Source organism: Lonchura striata, chromosome 2 (assembly GCF_046129695.1).
Source record: "Lonchura striata isolate bLonStr1 chromosome 2, bLonStr1.mat, whole genome shotgun sequence".
Taxonomy (NCBI): Eukaryota; Metazoa; Chordata; class Aves; order Passeriformes; family Estrildidae; genus Lonchura; species Lonchura striata.
The window spans coordinates 109402509-109421412 of NC_134604.1; the positions used below are offsets into that span (position 1 = coordinate 109402509).

General features: G+C 49.2%; 1 protein-coding gene across 6 annotated transcripts in view; it reads right to left on the bottom strand.

Annotated features, from left to right (window-relative positions):
• The window catches only part of BCOR (BCL6 corepressor), a 60140-nt gene that overhangs the window by 14988 nt on the left and 26248 nt on the right, over positions 1-18904 (bottom strand). For 4 of the 6 annotated variants that reach the window (XM_077781667.1, XM_021553049.3, XM_077781666.1 and 1 more), the window contains 4 exons: positions 9107-9388; positions 8354-8707; positions 2302-2630; positions 1731-1976 (listed from right to left, as the gene is read on the bottom strand). In XM_077781667.1, the coding sequence (XP_077637793.1) occupies positions 1731-1976; positions 2302-2630; positions 8354-8707; positions 9107-9388 (1211 nt within the window). The remainder of the gene's footprint in view (positions 1-1730; positions 1977-2301; positions 2631-8353; positions 8708-9106; positions 9389-18904) is intronic. The other 2 variants (XM_077781668.1, XM_077781669.1) reach the window with 2 other exon arrangements.

The window sequence follows — 18904 nt, forward strand, 5'->3', positions numbered from 1 at the left end:
TTATCAAGAAAAATCCCTCAGCTATGGAGCGTCCATGGATGATAAAAGTATCACAGCTCACCATGGGCCAAACATAGGTCCAACAGGGTGGCACAAAAAACACAGACAACATCAGATTCTGGCAGCAGTCTGGGTGCATGGACCGGGCTCTTTCCCTGCCCTGCATTCCACCAGCAACAGAACCAGCTGCTGCATGGTCAACACCACCTGAATAATCAAATCAAATGAGCTGAATATTTAAGCCTCTTAAAAACACGTTGTTCAAGTTGAACTTTTGAGGGAATTCCAGTCAGAAAATGAAAATCCCCAACCAGCTGATAATGGGAAGGCATGGTGGCACACAATGTTACCCACACCTTGGCAAGCCTGGGTATCCCCAGCTTTCTGCAGGCAGGCAATTTGATAGCAGAGAGCTCCTGCTGCCAAAGCAAATGCAGAGCCCTGGGCCCCTGCTGGAGCAGGATGTCAGCCCATCACTAAGCTTGGGGGCTGCTCCCATTGAGCTGTGCTCAGTAGAGGTGCTGGGCACAGAAAGCCAAGTGCTCAAGCATACTCACCCTGACAAACCCCAAGCAGGAAGAAAAGACACACCGATAGCTTGGAGCACGTGCTACAGAACATTTTTATTTTGGACCCACAGAAAATTAAACCATTTAAATTATGGAGAATTCCATTAAAGTGCTGTAACAACCACCTCTCCCAGCTACAGCTGAAGTGCCCTGGGTTAGAAGAAGTCTTTGTCTAAGGTAAACAAAACCTTTCCAATAAACGCTGCCTTCCAGAGCTGGACAAGGTCTTGCTCCACACAAAGCTCTCTCCAGCTATACAAAGGCCATTTCAAGGTTTCAGCAAATCCCCAAGGCTGGGCAGGCCTCACCCAGACCCGGGCTGATGCCACCTTCCCACGTGGGGCTCAGCCCCAAGGTCCAAGCAGCCCTCCCAGCAGCACAGCAAGCCCTGCAACCATGCCGAGGGCAGCAGGCACTCTCTGCAATGAAACACCTCTGCAGCAGATCTGAAACTGAGCAGCAACGACGCTCATACCTACATGCCCATATTTCCCCAATAAAAGCGTGCTTCAAAACGGCCGAGCCAAGGGATTCATCGGTTTCTGATTTTTGTAGCAACAGGGGGCCCCTTTCATTAGACAACATTGTTCCAGCTACACCAAGCAGCTCCAGACGCCGAGTATAAAGCATGCAGAGTGCTCCTATGATGTGTCTGATCATGCAGGAGGACACTCTAAGCGCTACATCCTGTGTCACATACCAGATACTCCTTGGAGAGAAGAACAAAACTAAAACCCTGCTCCTAAACTACACCCTCTTCACAAACAACAAAAGCAGAAAACATACAGCTTATTAAAGATCACCATAAAGATTACTTGGGAGGAAAAAAGAAAAAAAAAAGACATTCATTCTGTTTGCAGATGGTTTATATCTAAAGGGAAGTGAGGGTTACCAATAAAACTTTACCCTTTGCTCATTCCCGTGGGATGCTGCTCACCCTGCATCCCTGCAGTGCGGGGAGTCATTCCCACAGCAACCTGCCTCCAAACCCCACACACCAGGAAAGGGAGCGCAGCAGGGGAATGGGAGCTACAACTTTCAGCGACCCAACCGAACGCTGCTGTACTTCGCAGAATTCCCACCTGGAGATCGGGGAAGAGGACTTCAACTTTTGAAACGAAAAGGAAACCACCATCCCGCGGGGCGCCGGGGGAGCCTCACCTCGTATCCCAGGCGCGCCGCCCGCTGCAGCAGCGTCTCCCCCGCGTTCTTGTTGACGATCAGGCGCCGCGCCTCGGGCGGCATGGGCCGGCCGGGGGTGCTGTCGGGCGGGGGGCTGGCCAGGGCCAGCGGCGGCGGCGCGGGCGGCAGCGGCAGGCGCTCGTACGGCTTCTGCTCCAGCGCCTTGGCCGGCGAGGAGTCGCAGTCTGAAGCCGGCTCCGGTCGCTTCCTGACTTTCCTCGTTACCTGTCAAAACCGTGACGGTGGGGGGGTTTTTATCTTTGCACAGTGAAGTGACGGGACTGTATTTTGTCAGCAAGGAATTACACTTTTCCTCTCATATTTAATTTTTAAAGGAAGTCCCGCTACAGCTTGTAAACACAAGATGCTTCACCCCGAAACAGTGCCTTCAACTAAGGTTAAGAAAAGCAAACACAAAATGTGCAAAGCACCCACAGACAAATCTGAACGCAATCCCCGCTACCCTGCATGCACGACAGTGCGTTAGTTTTAAGCAAGCCGGCTCTGCCTTCTCAGAGGCTGGTGGACAATTAAGTCTAAATAAAGATACCTTATCTTCAGCATTTTCGATATCTGTGGTGTCATCCCCTGTCAGAGATGACCTCCTTCTCCTCTCCTGCAGTGCCAAGTGTTTTGTTTTACACTGACGTTTCCCTGATGGCTTCTCACACTCGCTGTATTTCGGCATCAGAGATGCATGTTGGAAATCCTCCTCTTCGTCTGCGTACAGCCCATCTGTCTTCCGGCTTTCTTTAATTTTCTGCTGTTTGGCAGCCAACCTCGAGGCTGGAGTACAGCTTGGCTGAGCCTGCCTTTTGCTGTTTGCATTGGTGGATGAAAGGCTCTTCATGTGCGGAGACACCGGGAATACGGGCAAGCCTAAATGGGAAGGAAAGGCATTACACATCGCACGGTGCACTAAAAGGAAAATGCATTGCTAGCACTTAACACAAGCTCCTCACTGCTTAAGAGATCTACAATTACATTTTCAAATGGTTAATATTTTAAGCGTTCCACATCCAAACTGTAAATAGCATCTCGCCCGTTGACGCCACGCTAGCGGTTATCGGGCTCTAATAAAAATCCCTGAATGAAAAGCCCCACGCAGGTGCCGGGCAGTGCCAGGGCCGTGGGGATGCGTGCCAGGCCAGCTTGGCAGTGCCACAGCCCAGGAACCACGGGCAGAGTGGAACAGCTGCAGGGAAAAACTCGCCTCCTTACCTAGGACTGCCTGATCTGAAGGGGAACCAACTCCTCCAGCAGCCTGGGCCCAGCCCAGCTTGTCTCAGTGGGGTGTAAGTGCAGACACAGGGATGGAGAGGGAAGATGGGACAGGAACAAAGGTGGGAGCATGGATCAGATTTTAATGGGATGGTTTTGCGTCATGGAAGTGATGTTTTGGGAGAGGTGGGAATGTTGAGCTTAGTCCCAAGATGGCCCTAAGACAAGGAACACCTCCTTGGCAGCATTTTAACTTCCAAAACAAGCCAAGAGAAGAAAGACTACTCAAGGAGCCATCCCTACAGAAGCTCTGTGCAAGCTCTCCATCAGAAAGCATAGGGATTTTGCAGGAAAAGAAATCAGATGTTTTTTTCCCCCAAGAACAGCATTCAGAAGTGAGTCTTTCTGGGACACTGGGACAGTAAGGCCAGTACTCTGCTCCCTGTGGCAGGATACTGGCAGGGCTGGGTTTTCTCTGGGGGTTAGCTCCAACAAGCTGGATCCCACAATCTGGGCCACATGCAAAAAGCATGGTTAGTTTTGGGTTTCTTTTTTTTTTTTTTTGAGTGCAAGCAAGCTTACAACAAAACAAGGACAGGAAAGTTGACTTTTTATAGTCTGAATTTCCCTTGGGAAAAGAATTGTGGTGACCTCAGAACCAACTTCTTTGCAGAAAAATTAAAGGTTGCTAGAAAGGAAGGGACACTTCAGCCAAACAATACCACACTGCCAAGGGAAGGTGTGGAAAAAACTTTGAGAACTTGAAAGAAGCTCCCTTGCTCTGAGAAGTCTCTGAAGTGATGCTACTTTCAGAATAGAAGAGATGGCAGGAGCAAATAAGCAGATGCTCAGAGGAGAGACACTCTTATTTTAAAGAGATTCGGTCTGGAAGCAGTTGGTAAAAAAGAAAATAAAATCCAGAATCCTCTTGGTGGGCAGTTTCACACTTTAGTCTTCCTTTAAATAGATCTGTGAAAGCAACTCACAGAAGGCTTTCTAGATTAAGGATGAAAACAGAAATCCCTCAGTTCTTTTGAGCCACTTTCTAGAAAAAGGCACATACCACGGTTTGCCAAGCAGATGTCAGGGAATTTATGGGACACATGATGTGCAGATTATTCAGCAAAAATCATGCAAGTTTTTCAGGCTTTGCAATACTGAAAGATGGCACCTAGTCATAGGCTGAGCCTATGGATGGCAAGGCTGTCTTTCCAACCCTGTAGATAGCACAAAGTAAGGAAAATGTTTAATTCTCATGTTCCCAACTAACTTAATTGAGTAGCGTGTGAAAAGCCCAATTCCAATACAGAAGTACCATCATTACCTACTTAATCACTTCTAAAGAAAAAAAAAAGATGGAAAAGATGGAAAGCAACAGCAAGGAGCTCTGGTGAGTGCAAATGGAACAAACAGCTGCATGCAGAAAAACTGCAATAGAATTAAAAACTCACAGGTCTGGAGAAGGACAGAAATACTGAAAGGATGAAGGAAAAAAAAAAAACACAGGAAGCTTATCTCAAAGAACTGCAGGCTTTCCCATGCAGAGATGCCAAGGCATTGAAAGCAGAAGTTTAATCACCACAGAAAATGCATACTCCTGTGTGCAAACTCCACATCAAATCTGTGTTTCCCTTTGACCCTCCACAGTGGTGACAGCAGGCACCAGGCTAAATGTGCACCGGAGCTGAGAGATGGAGAGCAGCTATGCTGTGAGCCCAGGAGCTTCAGGATCAATAACATTGCAATATGCCAGCACTACACAGAAAAAGCCAAGCATCAGCCTGGGAAATGCAAGACAAGGGGCCAGAAAAGCAGCAAGCGATTGATTCTGGAATCCCACCCCATCTTCCTGACCACGTGAAGAGAGAAATATAACAAGAGTGAGCAGGAATATACCTAAATATTCACGGTGGGGGGAAAAAAAGAAAACCCAAACCAAAAACCCCAAAAAGCTCAGGCCTCTGACTGATGTGGGTTGTGGCAAGTCTGACTCAGAGCAGGACCTGTCTCCTTTCCCGCAGGAGCGGCTGCTGCGAGGTCCGTGCGGAAAAGCAGCTGCTGCCGCGGCACCTGAATGCTCGCTTGTTCAGCTCCCCGCCGGCAGCTGCCTCCTCCTGCCTGCCAAGCCCATGGCTGCCACGCTGCCTGCAGCCCCAGGCAGCTCCCAGGGGCTGGCACATGCTTCCCGGTGGGTGAAATCCTCCAGCTCCCCTCCTCAGGGCTTTTGTTTCCGCGCTGCTCCAGCTTTCTCCTGGCAGCGGGTGAGCGGCTGCGGCTCCCCGGGGCAGCAGCAGAGAGCTGGCGCTGCACGGCCAGCAGTACAGCAGCATTGCTCAGCTGGGACTCCAGCACAGCCCGTGGCTTCTGCCTTGTCATGGGCTGGGCAAGCAGTGGGATGCCCTAAAGCAGCAGTATCCCCACGCTCATGGACCTGCTGCACCCCAGAGACCCAGCACGGACACGTCGCTTTGCAACAGCATCACAGAGTGGTTTGGGGTTGGAAGGGAGATCATCCCTTAAAGATCATCCAGCTCCAGCCCCATGCCATTGGCAGGGACACATTCCACTAGACCAGGCTGCTAAGAGCCCCATCCAGCCTGGCCCTGAACACGTCCATAGATGTGGCAGCCACAATTTCTCTGTGAAGCCTATTTCAGTGCCTCACCACTCTCACAGTCAAGAATTCCTTCCAAATAACCTTATCTAAGCCTACACCCTCTTAAATCTGTTACCACTTGTCCTATCTCTTTATGTCCTTGTCAAAAGTCCCTCGCCACCTCTCTTAGAGCCCTCTTTTAGGTATTGAAGGTGCTATAATGCCTCTCCAGAGCCTTCTCTTCTCTGGGCTGAACAACCCCAACCTCCTCAGCCTGTCTTCACAGCAGAGCTGATCCAACCCACTGATTATCTTTGCAGCCTCCTCCGGACTTGCTCCAGCAGGCCCATGTTTCCCATGCTGGGGGCCCAACAACTGGACACAGCACTGCAGGCAAGGTCTCACAGGAGCAGAGCAGAGACAAAATCACCTCCCCCAACCTGCTGCCCACACTGCTCTGCATAAATCACAGCTGGAGTAACAAGCCCAGAAGTCAGAAACCTCCACATTGCCAGAGAGTTGAAGGCAGGAGTGGCAAATCATCCTGCTAATGTTAGACTGAGGCTTCAGAAGCACAGAGGCAATGCTCCTGTCCTGTTACAGCCTGCTCCTTGGGATACAAGCAGCTGCCCAGCAGCAGAGACTGCCACAACTGCAGGCAGTGCTTGAGCACAGAGAACAGCTGCTCCCAGCCCCAAACTAAAAAAAATGCTGCAAGTGACAGTGTATATTCTCATATGGACAGTCTTTGCCTGTTTAAGAAAACTTTGAGGACCGGTCCTGAGCAAGACAGACAAGCTGCAAGTCTCTGTCTCCATGAGACTGTCATGCAGAGGATGCTCTGTCACACAATGGGGGAAAATGTCCTCATCCCAGTCAACTAAGAATGAGGAGATTCATAAGTTTACACTTCAACAGGGCTGGAGAAGCACCAGCAAAATTATCTGAATGATATCCACTGTCTTTGTACAATGAACAGCAAGGCACAATTTAGTCAAGTTAATGGTTTTACAGCAGCTTCCAAACCCAAGAGGTTTTTCATAGTCATAGGGCAACTGAATCTGAATGCCTTTGGGAATGGTGCATAAACTGGGACACTCCTCTTTTTCTTTCCCAAGGCCATAAGTTCGTCACTGCCACAGGAGGCATTCCAGGGGAAAGTGAGAGCATCCTTACACAATACAGCTTCTTGTTAGTGACCCTCGTTTGATCTCTACAAGGTATCTCTCTCTGAAAGGACTAAGGTGAGGGGCAGAGGTGTTTGAGCTGACACCATCCTCACCAAGGCAGCACATAAAGCAAGGAAGTAAGAGTAAAAGCTCCTTTTTGTCCTTGGTTTGTTAAGTCAAGTTTTGCTCTCCTACTGCACAAATCCTTTTGGATAGATCCTTCCCCATCAGTAAGCATCAAAGTTTGAGGTTTTCTGCCCTCAGACAATCCTACCAAGGAGAAGGACAGATGAGAAGCTTTAGGACCGAAGGGAAGCTGATACTTTTGCCTGTGACTGTTTCAGAGACACTACCAAGGAAAATCTTCACTGGCACAGGATGATCTGGACACAGTCCTTTCCATGGCATGACACAAGAGGATCCATTCTCCTCATGCTTCTCTCTTTCAAGGGGATCTCAGCTAACCTATAAGTTAGGCCAGCTGGAATGTGAACGTCTTCCAGTCAATGAAGATCCCAGGTTTGTGAAGGAGGAAGGAGCCCAAATGCCATTTCAGGCAAGTCCCGCTCCCAGAAACAGTCTTTCCTCAAAAACAAGCAGAGGACTTGAAGAGGTAAGAGCAGGAAAAGAGAAAGAAGAGAAAAGGGGATTTGCCCTGTGCACTGTGTGATTCCATTCCCCATCAGCTCTTCAGCCAAGCTACAGCAGCACAGTGCTGCAGTGAAGGAGAAAAACATCAGAGCAGAAAATGTGCCCAGGGGCTGAGGACAGTGAGGACAGGAGAGTGACCTGCCCATCCCAATGAAAATTTGGCATATTGTATCCACAGGCTTTCCCCCAGGATAGGGTATGGACAGAAATGGGAGGGAGGATAGGGAAAGGAGGAAGTTGAGTGAGAGGTAAAGAAAAAGCCAAAAACAAGTCAAGGAAAGCTGATATGCTTTTAGGAAGCAACCCCTTAGCAGAGACATGCTGGAAGACCTCTTCCAAGGGGCTGGGAAGTGGGGTGCAAGGGGTTTACAGGACATGCACAGGATGAACCAGCAAAGCATCTTTGTCAGGAGGAGGATGAGCTTTGCTCTGGAGCACATGGCCTGGGAAAGGCAGGGGAAACCAGCAGTGCTGAGGGTGCTGGAGGTGTTGGGTTCCCGAGATCCAGAGCTGCTATAGCGGTGCTGATGCTGTTTTAGAAGCTCACCACCCCTCAAACCCTACGTGTGGTTAAACACCCTTACGCAAACTAGCAGTCCATTTGCTCCCCCTCTCACCCAAAAAGCATGCCCGCATTTTATGCCCTCCCCATCTCTCCTCTAGAGATAAACTTCATCTTCGCATCATCTACGAAAATATTTAGAGCCAAAACACACACGCGCACGCACACACACACACAAACACATAGTTACACACACATACACAAACACGTTTTCTTGTCTGACAGTGCAATTCTTAAAGAGGAGGTGTCAGTCCTTATAAAAATGGACATCTACAGAAATAGATATAGTTAAAAAAAAAAAACAAAGAAGAAAAAAAACTCTCGACAATTCCTTAACATCGGTGGCAGCATGCGTCACTGTACATGCTAAAGCCAGCTGGTTTCCCTAGTAGTCTCTGCATACCTTGTTCATTGTCACTTGTTTTGAGGGACTCTTCAGACCAACTTCTATTGCTTTTGGCCTCTGACCTTTTCTTGGTGTGCCTTTCTTCTGTGAAGTCTTTGACCTTTGCAGTGGCCTCTGGCTGAACAGCCTCAGCTAAATCTTTCCTGCTTTGCCGGCCCAACTTGCCGGACGGGGATCTCTCTGGTGACACCTGCTGCTCCCATAGTTCCCTAAGATGCTGCAGGTGACGCTGCTTTTTGGGATGGAGCCCTGTTAATTCAATGCACACCTTCAGGTTGGTCACCTCATTACAATTGGGCTCTTCTAAGTGGTTAGAGGAATTGTTTGTCATTTCCCTCTCAGGCCAGTCATCTAATGGAAAAATAACTAAAAATTAATCAAAAAGCCCCCTCAACTTAAAACAAAAGCTACATTTTCACTTTCGGGGCATATAGTCTCAGCTTTACCACCACACTATGCATTTTATAGCTTCGCTCATTACGGGTTACATGCACTACAGTAACTTGCACTGCTGTGGCTACAGTGGCCAATGACTAGTGCTTTATCCTTACATACCAAGTTTTTTTTATATATACATATATATATACACATATATATACATACATATATATACATATATATAATTTAAAGTGAAATGACAGTGCTCACATTAGTAACTAGCAAGTTCAAAAATGGAAACACATTAAGCCAAAGGGACGTTCCTTTCACAAGACATTCCTTAAGAGAGACCAAAGCAAAATGCTGTCTTACCTTTGGAGTTCTTCTTCTTTTTTGCTTTTGATATAACTTCGTCCTGCAGTTCATCCACAAAGCTTTCATTTTGGCTGCCATCATTTTGCACTCTCTCACCAGAGTGTTTACGTTTCCTGTCCAGACGTGGACATGAATGTTGGCCAAAATCTTCTGTTGGCTGGTCTTCTGCCTTTTCATATACCGAATGTCTCTCTAAATAACATTTCTCATTTGAGAGATCTTTTTCCTCTGGAGTTTCAAGAAAGTGACCTCGGTTGTTTTCTGTACTAGCAAAGTTACCTAAAAATAAAAAACAAACAAACACCACAAGACCTAATAAATACGACACAATTCATTGTGAGAAGGCTTTGCTCTCTGATCTCTTCAATGTCATCTCCATCATGAATTTTGGCTCATGAGGCATGCAAATAAACACAAAATTGTACTTGGGAACAAGTCTCCTCTGCCCAGCCTAAGGCAGCAGTTTTCTCAACAGTTATGCACAAAACTCCCAAATGTACACTACTTTGTGTTGTTTTTACATTAATTTAAGAAGCACAATATTCACTATACTTGTATCCATAGAAACATCACAATATGCTTTTTTGAATAAAGAAACATCTTTAGGTACTGAAAGCACAAACCCTTTTCAGAAAGCAACCTCACCCCCCTAAACTGTGGCAAGTCACAATCCAGTTCAAAAACACCCTCTGATGAAAACCAAGTATTAGTCCTCCCTTAATTCCTAATCTTTCACTAACTTCTCCCATCAAATTGCAGGAGTCTGACTTAAGAGCATTCATCCCTTCTTCTGGAGATATAAATGGGATACAGAACACGCACACACGGACACAGAAATACCGCTAAGAATAGCTGTGATATTTTGCAAAAAAGCACTACTTGAATCCAAGGTTATAAAAAGGCTTTCTCACTTCAAGCAACCAACCAGTCACTGTACCTCACATGATCTCTGTCACCTCCTTTTAAAACAGACCTCACTTTTTTCAAGGAGTATTTCCAGCAACAGCAAGAGGGTGAGCCCTGAAAAGCTTACTAGAAACTAGTCTGACAAATTAGCCACAAAAACACCCATGCTGCCTCGCCCGCACTAACTTCAGCTTCCCTCCAATACTGTTTGCCCAAATTCAGACACAGCCTATGCAATTTTAAATGGATGCTTGATTTAAAATTACACTTAATCACCATTTTGCATAACGTTATTTTCTTGGGTTTAACCAAACTAGCAAAGGCAAGGTTAGGCAGAGATGCAATACAGACTTCAACACAGATAATCAGCTCCTATTTACAATTCCCACAAACAAGTTGCAGTTCCCATGTGTTTTAGCCCTCCTGGCCAACTAATACTCCACACCTCTACCACTGTTTGGCAAACTGTAAGTTCTATCCCACTTCCCCATGGCTCACCATCCCTTTTCGTCTTCCTCCTTCTCACCCTTCCTCCTTCTCCCACTTCCCTTCCTGTAAACACATTTGCTAGTTTCATACCTGGACTCCTGACACTCTGTTGTCCTTCCCTCCCGTGGATCCTCTCTCCCTTTTACTCAGTTTTTTACAGGTTGCCCTGTCCAGCCTGGCTTTCAACTTCTCTCTCTTCTCCCTTATCAGGGCTGACACTGCTCCCCTGCAACCCCTTCTCCCCTCCTGTACCCTCCAGGACCCACCACTGGCAGCATCTGGATGCAGCCCAACTCCATCCCATCTGATCTCCACAACACCTTCCTACAGCTCTGCCAACCCCTCCTGGTTTCACAACCATCCTCGAAATACCTGTTATAAGTAATGGAAGGCTGGGGGATGGCAAGGGGAAACTTCCCTAATGAGTTTTCTCTTCACCCTAATCTGGAAATGGCTCCAAGTAGCACCAAAGGCTCTGGAAATGTTTGTCGGCACCAGAAGACACCCTAGCATAATTTTTACACTGCTTGGGAAGCTGCCTGCAGGGCTGCTTGTAAAACAGCACAAGATATCGGCCAAGAAAAATCAAAACAAAAGCTGATTTTCTGCAGGCGAGCGGGAGGCTCGGGCTGTTCCGCTGTTCAGCGATGCTCCTCTCCACAAGGCCGTCTGGCCAACACATGCTCCTTCCAAGACTTTAAAATGCACTTTGTCATACTTCTTCCAGCCAACAGCGCTGAGATGTTCCAGAGAACAGGTATCTCAGCTCACTGTGACCGTGCCCCTGAATTGCAGGGCCCCCCCAGATCAGAATGAGTCTGGCAGCACTCTGTGCTCACACATGTGGCATGGGGACGCCGCCCCACAGCTGTACCCTATAACCACACCAAAAGCCCCAGCAGCCCTGTTTCGCACAGCACAAAAGCAGCTGGCCCAGCCACGTTTTAAGTATCACAATAGAAATAAATGCGTCTATCAGATTTCATTTTACATTTTTAATGCAATCTGCTATTTTCTTCCTTTCATAAGGAAACATTATCCTTTTGTGGTCAGTTTCCCTGAAGAGATCAGGTAAGGGCACTCTCAGCCACACCCCTGCTGTCTTAGAGCCTTCTCATCTCCAGCAGCACCAACAGCTACACACCATGGTTCATGCTGTGCGTCGCTGCACTGGGATAGCTTTCCTGCTCCTAACACTGTCTGGCCTGAGAAAAGGCAGGCACATCCTGACCAATTCCCAGAGAAGCTCTCACAGGGTCAAAGGAAGTAGCAGGCTGTAGGAGGGAGATGGGGGTGGGGGGTGATGGTCTTAATCTTTACGGCTTGCAGGAAACAGCAAGCTAATTCCAGCCTGCCACCACCGAAAGCAACCTGCTGCAGATTAATTCCTTCTCTATCTGCAAGAGGACTTGGCACGGGGATGTCGAGCGCTCATTCAGACTGTGCTGGAAAATAAAGAGGGGAGAGACCTCGCTAACAGCTTGTCACTGCCAGCCTTCCTCCGGGGCTCCGCATGCTGGGAGGAACAGCACACACCTATTGCGGTTCACCCAGAAAGCCCTCACTGCCAGCAGCTCCGTGACACCTTGGCCTCTGCTGCCCGGTGACATCCCAGAGGGACCCTCGGGGCACCGGAGCTACATCTCCGCAGCTGCCGAGGCAGAAATCCAGAAATCCCTCTCAAGGACCGCCCGCCGCACACGCGGCTGTGAAATCCGTCCCGCTCGCTGCAGCTAAGACCATTAGGGAAGCGTTAGGGCATCTCCGCAAACTAATCCCGGTTGTGTAATCACCCTGCACCGAGGCGGGAGCCAGCCAGGGATCCGCGGGACGTGCCCTTGCCCTGTGCTGTGGGACGAGATGTGCCCTTGCCCTATGCTGCGGGACGTGTCCTTGCCCTGTGCCACAGGACGTGTCCTTGCCCTGTGCTGGGGGACATTCCCTTGCCCTGTGCTGCGGGATGTGCCCTGTGCTGCGGGATGTGTCCTTGCCCTGTGCTGCAGGACATTCCCTTGCCCTGTGCTGTGGGATGTGCCCTGTGCTGCGGGACAGGACATGTCCTTGCCCTGTGCTGCGGGATGTGCCCTGTGCTGCGGGATGTGTCCTTGCCCTGTGCTGGGGGACAGGACATTCCCTTGCCCTGTGCTGTGGGATGTGCCCTGTGCTGCGGGATGTGTCCTTGCCCTGTGCTGCGGGACATTCCCTTGCCCTGTGCTGCGGGATGTGCCCTGTGCTGTGGGATGTGCCCTGTGCTGCGGGACAGGACATGTCCTTGCCCTGTGCTGTGGGATGTGCCCTGTGCTGCGGGATGTGTCCTTGCCCTGTGCTGCAGGACATTCCCTTGCCCTGTGCTGCGGGATGTGCCCTGTGCTGTGGGATGTGCCCTGTGCTGCGGGATGTGTCCTTGCCCTGTGCTGCGGGATGTGCCCTGTGCTGTGGGATGTGCCCTGTGCTGCAGGATGTGCCCTTGCCCTGTGCTGTGGGATGTGCCCTGTGCTGCGGGATGTGTCCTTGCCCTGTGCTGCAGGACATTCCCTTGCCCTGTGCTGTGGGATGTGCCCTGTGCTGCGGGATGTGTCCTTGCCCTGTGCTGCAGGACAGGACATTCCCTTGCCCTGTGCTGTGGGATGTGCCCTGTGCTGCGGGATGTGTCCTTGCCCTGTGCTGCGGGACATTCCCTTGCCCTGTGCTGCGGGATGTGCCCTGTGCTGTGGGATGTGCCCTGTGCTGCGGGACAGGACATGTCCTTGCCCTGTGCTGTGGGATGTGCCCTGTGCTGCGGGATGTGTCCTTGCCCTGTGCTGCAGGACATTCCCTTGCCCTGTGCTGCGGGATGTGCCCTGTGCTGTGGGATGTGCCCTGTGCTGCGGGATGTGTCCTTGCCCTGTGCTGCGGGATGTGCCCTGTGCTGTGGGATGTGCCCTGTGCTGCAGGATGTGCCCTTGCCCTGTGCTGTGGGATGTGCCCTGTGCTGCGGGATGTGTCCTTGCCCTGTGCTGCAGGACATTCCCTTGCCCTGTGCTGTGGGATGTGCCCTGTGCTGCGGGATGTGTCCTTGCCCTGTGCTGCAGGACAGGACATTCCCTTGCCCTGTGCTGTGGGATGTGCCCTGTGCTGCGGGATGTGTCCTTGCCCTGTGCTGCAGGACAGGACATTCCCTTGCCCTGTGCTGTGGGATGTGCCCTGTGCTGCGGGATGTGTCCTTGCCCTGTGCTGCAGGACAGGACATTCCCTTGCCCTGTGCTGTGGGATGTGCCCTGTGCTGCGGGATGTGTCCTTGCCCTGTGCTGTGGGATGTGCCCTGTGCTGCGGGATGTGTCCTTGCCCTGTGCTGCGGGATGTGCCCTGTGCTGCGGGATGTGTCCTTGCCCTGTGCTGCGGGATGTGTCCTTGCCCTGTGCTGCGGGATGTGTCCTTGCCCTGTGCTGCGGGATGTGCCCTGTGCTGCGGGATGTGTCCTTGCCCTGTGCTGCAGGACATTCCCTTGCCCTGTGCTGCGGGACAGGACGTGTCCCTGCCCTGTGCTGCGCGCTCCCGCAGCCGGATTTCAGTGCCAAGAACAAAGGTCACTGCCTGCTGGGGACACGGCGCAGCCCGTGGGCTGTCAGGCTCTCCTCGCATCCTGCACGGACACGTCACAAGCCCAGAGGCTTTTTCCCCTGGCACAGCGGTGGCTGCCTCATGGAGAGCAGGCTCTATTAATATTTTACCACCGGATTCCACTCTGTCCTCAAACTGTTTTGCAAGCAACCGGGATCAGACGCAATGTCTCCCCAAATTAAGATACAAATGTCAACAAGAAGTACAGCAACATAAGCATAATGTGCGTGCCCAACAAGGATGAGAATTTATCTGCTTTTGTTCCCACCACCCCCCTCCCATGCCATGTATCTACAACATCCTTTTCTCTGCCTGAGGAAGAAAACAACAAAATACTTGGGAGTTCTCATATCATCATTATTCTAACAGTGGTGAGGTAGCCAGAAACACAGGATAAATGCTGAGTTCTTATAGCAACACACCTCTATGAGTAAGGAGATTAAACTCTTAAATGTGCTCCTTCCTCAAGCCTTCAGTATTTGCTAGTCTCACACCAGCTGTGACAACCAGCACCAACAATTCAAACCACTTCTCACTGTCCTACCAATCTTGAAACAAGGAAGAATTAAGAAAATGCTTCTTCACAGCTGTTTCTGTCTGAAGCAGTATCTTCTTAGTGCACGGGTTACAGTCTCAAAAGCAGTTACAGACACGCACAAACACGCTACCCAAAAAACTTTCTTTCGTTCTTCCATCTTCCTGTTGCTGTCAACTGCTGTCAACAAGACCAGACGCTCCCATTCGATGCAAACAAGGAAATACATCTTAGTGTTTAAGCTGCAGATTCTTTTGTTCAAAAAACATGGCAGCTAAAAACAGCATTTCCTCTTCCCTGGAGCAACCTCTCATTGCACTCACTTACATGCAAGGCACCATTTATTCATTCAAGAACAGTAATGACTATCCAAATGCTAAAACCCAGTATTCAGCAGGGAGATCACAACAACAGTAAGAAATTCCCTAAGATATCCTCAGAATTCATCTCTGAGTATCCCATGGGGCTGAGGGAACCCAACTGATTTCACTTTTCCTTCCAAGAACCTCTGCTTGGGAGCTTTCCACGTTTGTTTCATTCTACCCAAGCCTACCACACTGCACAAACAAGCAACCACCACTCTCAGTGCACAGACTTTTTTTTTTTCCTTCCACTATGTCCTGTGGCAGGAAGGTAATAACTGACCAGGGCAAAGGACATGTTTGCTGCCTCCATCTTTCATTTGTTCCAGTGTACACACAGGCCAGCAAGAAAAAAGAATAGCAGGGCATCACCATGCAAAGGGACACTGGCACTTCACTACAATGCTAAGAACAATTGTGCAATGCGTTTTGGCACATTGCACCGTTTACCTTCACACATACCAACTGCTTTAACGTCTTCCTTATGACTTCACACGTTAAGATCAGGCTTCTAATATATTTGGGTAATTTTGCCCAGCTAAGGCTTAAATAGGCAGGGTCTCCCATGCTAAAAAATTAAATAAAGAGGTGAAGTTATGCTCCCTAGTCAAGAAATTCACAGTTTGGAGAATTCACTAAATCTTTCATACTCGGGTATGATTTTCAGAACCTCTGGAAGAGCTTTGTTATGAACCGACATGCGATCATCACATGCCAGTATTGATGTGTGTGTCCATGCCAATAGCTTAAATCACTTGATCTCTGAACAATCCTATGACTCATGACATATGCATCCCATAATTTATCATGTTTGTGCTACAAAAATGCACTGGAGCAGCATTGCCTCAGCAACATTTACAAGTCACCTTGGCAACAAAGCAGCTTTGCGGCTGCTCTCAGATGCCCGGTCTCAGATGCCCAGCAAAGCCTAGATGAGATGGGAGAGAACTGAAGCACTTCTAATTTAATTATTGGCTTTAATTGCTCATTAATTAGCTAATATGGCTACCTGCCTTAAATTGGACCTTAAAAAAAAAAAAAGGGGGGTGGGGGCAAAACAAAAAGCTAAGCAAAACAAAAGCCCATCTCTTTTACTCTTCTCCAGGAGGCTTGATGCTCAAACTTAAAGAGACTCCCAGTACAGAAAATCACTCACTGCCAAGTCAAAGTTTAAGGAACCGGATACTGTGCCTTCGTGTGCTTCCAAAAAAGTCTATACATGTGCAGTGCAGCTAGGAAAAACAGCAAGTCCTAGGACAAGCTAAAAAAAAAGCAGTTTCCATCCCATCAAATGCCTCTGTAAGCATCACCTGCCCGTGTTATTTAGCCCTTTGTTGCACCGGCAGGTTTAGAGGAGCCAAGGGGGCAGGCAGCTGCCAGGGCCCCGATTGCGCTGGCGCTCCGTGCCAAGCACGGCCGAGGCGGCGGCAGGGAGCCCTGGGAGCTGGCTCCATGCCACCACCACAGCTTCGGATGCTTTGGATGCAGTTCCCTTCTTCCCTGCCGACACCAGGCAGGTGAAGCGCTGGCAGCGCGGGCAGAACAGCCCGCTGGTTTCACTCCTGAATTCCCTCCTTTACACAGGTAAAGGCACGGCTGTTTCACTTTCAAGCTAGAGCCAGACAAACATGAAACACAGGGGAACAACTTTTCAAGCAGCAAGATCGCTCACAGGAGGCAGAAAGGAAACACAGGAGGCTGCAAACCATCAGCTCATTCTTGTTCAGGAGCTTTAAAGCCAAACAGAAGTTGAAGGTGGTCAGAAGCTGAAGGCAAAGGGAAGGCAAAAGATAAGCAGCCCTGGCTCTCAGCGAAGGGGAAGAGAAGGCAGAGCTCATCACCCCTATGCCAGTCGCTCAGTGAGAGATGCATTAAGGCTGCTGGTGGCTCAAGCCCCAACAGAGAGCCCAAGCCACCACAGTAGAGGCATTCAAGAGGTGTGAAGCTCGGCTTCCTGATTTATCAGCTGCTATCCCGAGGGGCAGGAGGTGAACCACCACGATAAAAAACTTTTACTGAGACCTGAATCTGTACTGGTAAGTATTTGCTGCTGCCCAGGCGGGTGTACAAAAAAAGGAGCTCCCTCAGCAGAACAGATCCGTGCTTTTAGGAGTTTAGACGTTTGGCCAAAGTCTGAAATAGCCTGTTAAGTCAGAGCTAATTAGCAGAGGAGAGGAATGAACTAACATAAGACTGAACATACTTTCCCTGCTTCCAACAGTTATTTAACAGTCTCAAACAAATTTTAGCCAGCAGATTTAAGTGCCAGAGATCTCACTAAATGGTGAATTTACAGACAAACCAGATCATCAGCCTTTTGCAAGGACGGGGGAGGGGTTTCAGCATACAATTATGCTCTAACAGTCATCCTCTCCACAGCCCTGCTGCCCCTCCACAGGCAGCCCCATGTCCCTGAGCAAGCCTGCCTTCCCTCCCTCTGTTAATCCCTCTGCCCCCCTCTCCACAGCCCATCATCCCCCCTCTGCTGAACCCTCTTTGCAGCCAGAACCAGCCAGCAGGACTGCTCTTCTAGCTCTCCTGCACACCCAGGGTAGAATTTAACAGAGAACACCACCAGGGCATCCCAAGCCCTCTGAGGAGCAAGGAAGGCTGCAAAGGGGACAGCCAGGGCAGCAGCCTGCCCAGCCCTCAGCTTTAGTACAGGGACTGCAAAGGCAGCTGTGCCTCCCTCCCAGCAGCTACCTCGATATAACTTGGAGAAGGAAAAGGCTGCCCAGCTTCCAGAGGCTCAGCCTGCCTCTCCCCACCCTGCTTCCCTCGCCACTTCCACAATTAAAACTTTCCCTTGCTATTCTGCCATGCCAATTTTTGTTGAGGCTGTCATTTCAGTGATAGCAATGCCACACTAACTTGAACTTAGGTGAGTAACTGAGCAAGCACAATTGACCAGCATGCTCTCTGGCAAAAGCATTAACCAAAGACCAGAACAATAATTCAACGTTATTAAATTGCCTGAATGAAATTTTCTACTAGCCCTAGCCACGACTCTCCACCTACCAAAGAGCACACTTAACCACCAAGTTACACAGAGGCACACACACACACACAGAGTGCAGTCATTGTTTCACAATGCTTTCAGCACAGATCTTTTTTTCTAAGTTTTTCAAAACAAAGTAGCAACAGAAGGAACTGATCCGTTCCTTAAATACCTAGGTAAAACAACAACAAAAAAACAAAAAGTGGAAACTGATAGAAGCCATATGCTTACCAAGAGTGCAAACAAAAAATAAGTGCATATAGTAAAAAATAATTCCATTTATTTATTTTCAAGTTTATCTTACTTTTAGGACATTCCATAGTCCTCTGACACCCTGTAACAGCCTAGAGGGAACATACAGACCTACACGGAATTTCACAGACTCTGCCTGCAAGAACGTGTGACACACAAACTTCCCAGCCACTGCAACAGAAGTCACCAGGAAAAGTAGGTTCTTATCATTTGCAGTTGTTACTGCCAGCTTTTATGGATAAGCCTGGCAGATCACATCCTTCCCCACTTCCCTTCACTCTTCTGTCCTCCATCCTTGCTTTGAAGACTGCAATATTGGCATATCTCAGTGCTACTGCAACTTCAGGAAGCTGAACTCCTTCTTGCTTTCCTGTCTTCCCCCATAACCTTTCTGTATTTAAAATATAACCTTGGACCTTTGCGTTCACTGACGTAGTACCCCATGAATTAAAAGGAGGACCTCTCTGAGGCAGTAACTCAGTGACAGGATGTTAACTATCTCCTGAAAAGCAGGTGCAATGGCAACCAGAAACTTGCAAGCCCCAAAACAAGCACAGAGGGTACCAGCCATGGCAACTCAGCACCTGCAGAGGATGAGGTCAGTGACTTTCACCAGCAACACAGCGAGAACACAAAGGTTTGCCTGCTTTGCT